Here is a 7,584-nt window from a genome sequence, read left to right as displayed (position 1 = left end):
AAAGAGTGCAAGCAGTTAAACTGACCCAGTTCGTGACCCAGGGGACACTCCTAGGGCCGGCAGTGCCCTCATTTGCTCTTTCTGTTGCAATGGTTGTAGGGGAGCAACTAAAACTCCTACCACCCACCCCAGAACTCCTGCTTGGAGGTGATTCTTGCACAGAGTTGGGTGAGGCCTTCAAGGTTATCTTATTCAACTCCCTCAAATTAAGGAGGGGGACACTGAGGCCCAAACAGGTGAAGGAAGATACCCAGGCCATACAGTAAACTTGCTGGGGAGATGCTTCGGGGCACCGAACTCACGGGCAGGGAGAAAAACAAGCATCTTACCGTCATCCAAGTAGGTCTGGTCCAGGTTCTGCTCCTGTTTAATTGTCACGCCCGCGGGTAATACTTCCTTTTGGTCACTGACCGGAGGTCCGTTTTTGGCGGCTCTTTGGCTTGTGGCATTCTGCTGCTGAATGACCGTCGGGTAGGAGCCCGGGCTCAGCCTCTGACCTTGACTGACAGGGGGTGGGCCGGGCCTGGTGGGGCCGGGCGCGAAGTTCTCGCAGTACACGATGTGCTGGAACTCCTGGTGGCTTCCGCAGCGCAGCTGCTGGTTGGTGGGCGAGTAGTGGATCACCGGTGAGGCCTGCTGGTTGGCTGGACTGGAGTGGAGCAGGGCCGAGCTCTGGCCCTGGGAGCCAGCGTGCACTAGCACGGAGCGGTGGGCATCCGCGAGGGACAGGGGGGCGGCCATGAGGGCCGGCTGCTGGTAGCCCAGCAGGCTGGGGCTCAGGCTCTTGCTCCGCTGGTAGAGGACGGCCGCTGGGTTCTGCTGCTGGTAGCGAGCGTCGGGGGATGAGAGCCCCGAGCGGAACTGCTGGCAGGGAGCCATGGTGGCCACGAGGCAGGAGGGGGACTCGGCCACCATTGGGTGCTGTGGGTAGTAAGGCTGGCTCCCCAGGCCCCCGTGGGCAGGGCTGCAGATCAAGGTGGGGTCGTATTCATCAGTGGGCTCCGTCTTGATGGCTGGGACTGAGAGAAGAGAAAAGCACATGGGGTGCACCATTCTTAGTGCCACAGGGGTGCACAGAGGATTAGCAGACAGCGGTTAGGAACAGGGCCTTAGGAGTCCACAAGGGTGGGATCAAAGATCTAGGCTCTGTCACTTATTAGCCTTGGGCAAGAGGCTCCCTGTGCAATTGTCTTAGGTTAGAAATTTTACCCTGGGTGATGATCTTGAACTATAGGTCTTTCTGACAGTGCAAAAGTGGCTGGTGGGTCTGTGTCAGCCCTTGTGCAGCCTTTGTGCCCAGGGGGAGAGCTCGGGGAAGAATGCTTGACGTAAAATTACACCTCCGCCGCCGCCTCCTGCTCTAGCAGCCCCAGCCCCCTCCCCTGCTTGCCGTCCTTCATCATACTCACCACCGGCTAAAGTATCTGTGCACTTTACGTGCTCACTTATTATCTGAAACCCCCACTGGAATGTCAGCTCCTCAAAGCGAGGATTTGTTTCAGTGCTGGATCCCCAGCACCTAAAACCGTACCTGGCCCTTAATCGGCACTCAGATATTTTCCGGACAAAGGAATGACCAAACGGTGACTGTCGGCCTCCTTAGTTTTGTAGTACTTTGGGGGAATGAGGCCTGCTGGCTTGGGCCTCAGTTTCCCCATCTGTTAGCTGGCAGGAACAATCATACCTACCCCATGGGGTTGTGGGCAAGATTAAATGAGATATGTGTGCCCTGTACGCACAGTGACTGCACACAGTAAGTGCTCAATGCTTGCTGTTGTTGCTACTATCACTATTACTACTGTGAGTGTTGGTGAGGTCACCGTTCCTCTCTCCCCGCCCAGGACAGTCACCAGAATTTGTACTTCTCCGACGTCCTTTACCGAAGCATCACCAGGCCCAGGAACTGAGGAATCAGATTTCTTTTCACTTGAGTAAATGAATTGGTGACAGGACCGTAATCAAATTGGGCGGGGCGGGGGGGGGGCTCCCAAATGCTGGGGGCTGGAGGGGTCAAAGGAGTTTCAGCATCTACAGCAAAAACGCAGCTTTGACTCCAACTTCTCAGGAAGCCACTCAAAGACCGTCTCCAGGTACCTGGGCCTTGAGTTCTCACTCGAGCCAAGTTCAGGCAGGTGAGTGCTGATGCCCAGACCCAGAGAGGCCTCATCGCCATGCAGGAGGGGCGACAGCACGTGACACATAATTGAAAACCTCTATGTTACAAAGGATCGTTGAACTGCGGTCCAGAGCCCTCCCAGAGATTCTCCCCCAGTTCTGGGTCCCGTTAGGCCTTTGCCACTCACGGCATGGTACACCAGTCGTGGGACAATGGAACACTCACAGTGCCACACAAACCTGTGGACGCACGCACCCCACCCAAGCCAGGCCCTCACTTCTGTGCTGCCGGCAGCCCAGAGGCTCCATGTGAAACTGTCACAGGTTGGAAATTACACCCTGGCTGACATTCTCAGATTGTAGATTTCCTGGAAAGGCTGCTGGCAGGCCTGTCTCAGCCTTGGGAAGTTTGTAGCCTCTTTCTGCAGCCCTAACCACAACACAACATATCAGTAATATCAGTATTACTTATTATCTGAATCCCCTCCCATCAGTATTATCTTTCATCTGAATCCCCTGTTAGAACATCGGCTTCAGGAGGGCAGGGATTTTTGTTGTGTTCACTCTTGTGTCTCCAAGCTAAAACAGTGCCTGGCACTCAGATATTTTCTGGACAAACGAATGAATGCAAAATGGCTCTCGTCGCCCTTCTTAGGACTGTAGTGCTTTGTGAGAATGAGGCCTCCTGGCCTGGTTATCCACCCAGCAACTCCATTTGGCCACCAGGTGACCACCTGCTGTGGGGTCCCTAAGATTCCGCATTTTAGGGCATATTCACCTTCTACCCCTATTGTGATCAAATCTAAAACAGGGATAGGAGTCATCAGTTTTACCACCTGCTGGTGAACAAGTCTACATGTGCCCCATCATTATTCTGCCCTCGCAAGAAAATATTAATAACAACAATAGCTAATATTGTTGATGTGTGCCATCCTAAGCACTTTATGTGCATTTGATTTATATAACTCTTATAAGGAAGGTGCCATTTGACAGATGAGGAAACAGGCTCAGAGAGGCTGAGTCACCTGCCCTAGGTCACCCAGCAGATCGCGTGCATCCTCACCCAGAGGCCGATGCTGCCTCTCCACACACAGGGGGCCTTCGGAGAGAACTTCTTACCTGGATGGTAGGTAAAGTGCTGAGGCTGACTTCGTTTTCTTTTCCCATTAATGACGCAGAAGTTCACCTTCACTGATGTCCGGATGTGCTTGTTCCGATACTCAGGGATCTCGACGAAAAGCATGTTCTGAAAGAAAGGAGTTGTCAATAATTTAACTGCAACCACATCTAAATTGCCATCCAAGGTCCTAAGCACAGTGAACCAGCCCATCTAGAAGGACTCGTGGTGGGGAGGGATAAACTGGGAGTATGGGATTAACAGGTGCACACTACCATGTATTCAGTATAAAACAGGTAAACAACAAGGAATATACTGTATATTACTGTATAGCCCAGGGAACTATATTCAACATCTTGTAATAACCTATAATGGAAAAGAATTTTTAAAAGAAGAATATTGATACATACATATACATGACCGAATCACTTTGTTGTACAACTGAAACAAACACAATATTGTAAACCAATTATACTCCAATAAAAATAAAGAAATAAATAAAAGTAAAAGGACTCGTGACACGTTCCGTACATTTACAGGCAAAATTCTAATTAAGCGGAAGTTGACTTTTCAGCTGCAGCGAAGAAAGACTTACCACTTACTCTATCAAGGTATATGAAGATGTCACTGCTACAAATCAAAAGGGCGTGGTGCTCAATAAACGTGTAATTCATTCATCAATTCAATACCCACTGAGTGCCTTTTAGGTCCAAAGCACTGGGACTTTGATGAAGGAAGAGGAAAGAAGTGGGAAAGAGAGCACGAGGGAGGTGGGGGAGGGGAGGACAGGGCGTCCAGTCGTCGCGTCCGCGTGCTTACAGGCTGGCTCTTGTCTTTATCCACCGTGGCCTCCATCTCCCAAATCTGCTGCCCATCTGGAAAAATTTAAAAATGACAGACTTTGAAGGAACTATTAGCAACTGAGAATTTAAGACAAAAACTCACCAACTTATACATATCTTGGCTTACGTGTTAGATGATTTCAGTAAAGTACACCTGCGCGTTTGCATTATGTATGCATAGATGTACCTATATGTATTTTTATTTCTATAAATGCATATTTCTTTTTGCAAAGAAAAGGCACCTTGACAACAGAAAACTGGGCAACAATACAAGATAAGGGAAAAAAGAGAAATTGCCCATTGTCCCAATACCGTTATTTTTTTTCTCTATATTTGAATGTCCACATATCTTTCTTTCTTTAAAAAAAAAAAAAAAGTATTGTTATATGCTTTACTTGCTAATACGCTTTGTTCAACCAAAGACTATTTCCAAAACACTCTGCATCTGCCAAGACTGTCACAGGGGCCCCATTACAGATCCCTGGCTGTCCCAGACATGTTCTTCATTGTCTGAGAACACAGGTGGCTCACATACTCTGTCCTAAGAGGCTTAAACAATGTCCTGGCTCGTGAGGCCTTGGAGTGAGTGGAAACACAGGCACCCACCCTTCACCTTTCAGTCAACAGAGAGCCTGGCTCTCATGTGACTCATTACAGCAGGCGCTGAGAGGTTTGCTCAGGGGTAAACCCTCCTCCCCTGGAGCAGGGCACTGGTTCCCCAGTTCGGGGCCAACAAGTTGGGCCAAACAAAACTCTGCATTTGCAAATAATAGATTTTTTTTTTTTGCTGACCACCTACATCGGCCAGTGGCAGTTTTCGGCTGAAACAAATCATTTCCACAAGTGTTTCCAGGGTGTTTTGTGGAACACTCGCTCTGAAGAATATTAAATGGATTTATGAGCAAGGAAAGCAAGTTCTTCCAGCTAGTAAGAATTTGGAGAAGGCGGAGTCAGAGTCAAGTGGGTTTCTTTACTGCAGGATTTCTCAGAGCCTTTGATCTGCTCAGGTGCCGCATTAACTCTCCAAGGTGGGCTGGGGATGTATCATGTCCCGACATTTAGCCAAAGCGTCCCGCCTCTTTGTAAGCACGATTAGCAGCCTCTGTGACAGGTTAGAATTGAACGCATATAGTCTCAGCTCTTAAGGTTCACCCGAAGAAATCTGGTTTCTAAGCATTATTTGAACTTGTATAGGACGTATTTCCCAAAATAATAACTAATAAAAGGTCTTGTGATTGCTAACAGAGCTAATGCAATCTAGATGATCTGAAGAAAGAACAAGGACTGAGCCAGTTGGAGCCTTCCCCAACAAGTCAGTCTGCAAGTCTTGGCCTTACAGTTCTATTCAGTGCAATCCCTGAAATGACTAAGGAAGACACAGCTTTACGTCCAAAGGGAAAAGGAAAACATGGTTAGTGTACCAACTCTCACTATGGTGTGAGATTCCCTGAGGGAGGGACCAAGTTATCGCTGTCACGGTCTCCCCAACACCCAACATACTGTAGGTGCCGAGTAAACATCTCACGTCTGAGCATACAAAAGTGTCAGCAGCTCCAAAGGCTGCTGATGGGGCCAGGATAAAGCCAGGAGCTGACACCAGCCACTGCTCAGACGGAAGCAAGAAAGGATACACGGATAGATGTCAAGGAATTTGAAGTTAAGTCATCAAGATAGGGTATTTCCAGTGTGTAAAGCCCTGGAAACAGAACTCTTCAGAGAAAATCCTCATTTCTTTATCAAAGACAGGTCAAAAGTCATCCAACAGAGACACACGTCCCCCTCTCAGGTGGTGGTACGAGCTAGGCACGGGTCCTCATCAAAAAACCACGTCTCGGGCTTCCCTGGTGGCGCAGTGGTTGAGAGTCCGCCTGCCGATGCAAGGGACACGGGTTCGTGCCCCGGTCCAGGAAGATCCCTCATGCCGTGGAGTGGCTGGGCCCGTGAGCCGTGGCCGCAGAGCCTGTGTGTCCGGAGCCTGTGCTCCGCAACGGGAGAGGCCACAACAGTTAGAGGCCCGCGTACCGCAAAAAACAAACAAACAAACAAAAAAACATGTCTCTATTCACTAACTGCAGTGCAAGCTCTAAGTCAGAAGATCAAGTAATAAATTAATTGAGGAAATGAACAGCATGTCGACGACTGGCGTGTCACCCACCCCCAGCCTCTCAGTGGCCGAACTGAGTTCTGCCATTGATGGTACCATGGCTCTTTGGGTTTGGTTCATTACCATGTATGAGCATCACTCACTTAGAAAAGAAAGGACCATTTTCATGTCTCAAAATTGGGAGGAGAGAGCAAGAAGTACCCAGAAACGTGATTGGGAAATATTAAGCTGGGTCCATAAAGCTGCCACGCAGCTCTCTTCCTTGACTCACGCCAATAAGTGGGAGATGCATAGAAAATACAAAATGACGGTGCGATGAAAAGGGTGTCAACCATGAGGAGAGTCCTCAAAGTCCCTTCTCCTGGTCTAAGGACCCAAGAGAAATGGAAAGGAGCCCTTCTTCCCAAATTTGACACTTGTCTCCATCTCCGGTGAGCATACATAATACACAAAACACCACCCAGCAACAGCCACAGAATTCTAGGGTACAGGTGCTAGACAGTAGCCTTAAAAATTCGCCAGCCAAACACCATCAGATAGAAAAACTGAGGCCCAGAGAAGGAAGGGGGGTTGTCCAAAGACATGCGGTAGACAGTTATTAAACCAACAACTGGCACAGTCCAATAACAAAGGGAATGCTTTCAAGGAAGGAAGCTGAAGGTTACTAAGCAGAGAGAAGATGCCAGCTTCCTGGGAGGCTGGAGAAAGGTCCTACATAGGGACGATCTTTTTATGTCGTATCTACCGCATAGGTTCACGCACATCTTCTCAAACCTTTCCCTGCTTCCCCTGTGCCTCCAGAAATACCATCTAAAATCCCATGGCGGCCTTGAAGGCCCTGCCCCACCTTGCTCCTGCCTCCATTCCAGCCTCTTGGGGCACCATTCTCACCCCTCCTACTCCTTTTTTTAAAAGCCAATTGGCCTCACCCCAGAGCTCTGGCTTGTTTTGTGGCCTATAGAGTGGCTTAGCGGCTTTTTAATTAGCTGCTGCCATTTCAAAATGAGATTTCACCAGAAAATGAAGTTTTTGCTCCTGAAAAAAAAAAAAAAAGAAAATTCAGATGATCTGGCCGTTCTGGGCACCCCCAACAGGAACTGGACCACGGCGGCCTCTCCAGATGGTGCTGCAGGCGCCACTGCAGCACAGCCCCCTGCCCTGGCCCGCACGTCTCCCATCTACCTTCCAGGCCCCACCTTAGTGGACCTTTGAGAGACAGGTACCTCTCCCCACACCGTGACGAGGGGAACTTGTCAGGGTTCTGCAGAAAGGCCCTCCACTGGGATGTGCCCGAGGTTTTCTCAGGACTGTACGACATTTTGGCCAGAAGAGGCCACCGCCCAATATCATCTCAGGCAGCGTCCCACTCTGCTGCTGTATACCGCCCCCCCCCCCAAAAAAAAAAA

At 49.4% G+C, this 7,584-nt stretch overlaps 1 protein-coding gene across 5 annotated transcripts in view; it reads right to left on the bottom strand.

Moving 5' to 3' along the window:
* NFATC2 (nuclear factor of activated T cells 2) overlaps positions 1-7,584 on the bottom strand; it is a 158,776-nt gene that overhangs the window by 41,451 nt on the left and 109,741 nt on the right. For all 5 annotated transcript variants that reach the window (XM_007446370.1, XM_007446369.1, XM_007446371.1 and 2 more), the window contains exons 7-9: positions 4,052-4,107; positions 3,235-3,361; positions 330-1,019 (exon numbers count right to left, since the gene is read on the bottom strand). In XM_007446370.1, the coding sequence (XP_007446432.1) occupies positions 330-1,019; positions 3,235-3,361; positions 4,052-4,107 (873 nt within the window). The remainder of the gene's footprint in view (positions 1-329; positions 1,020-3,234; positions 3,362-4,051; positions 4,108-7,584) is intronic.

The sequence above is a fragment of the Lipotes vexillifer genome, unplaced genomic scaffold (assembly GCF_000442215.2).
Source record: "Lipotes vexillifer unplaced genomic scaffold, Lipotes_vexillifer_v1.1 scaffold251, whole genome shotgun sequence".
NCBI lineage: Eukaryota > Metazoa > Chordata > Mammalia > Artiodactyla > Lipotidae > Lipotes > Lipotes vexillifer.
Note: the sequence above shows the minus strand (reverse complement) of the source record. Positions and strands in the feature narration are given on the sequence as shown.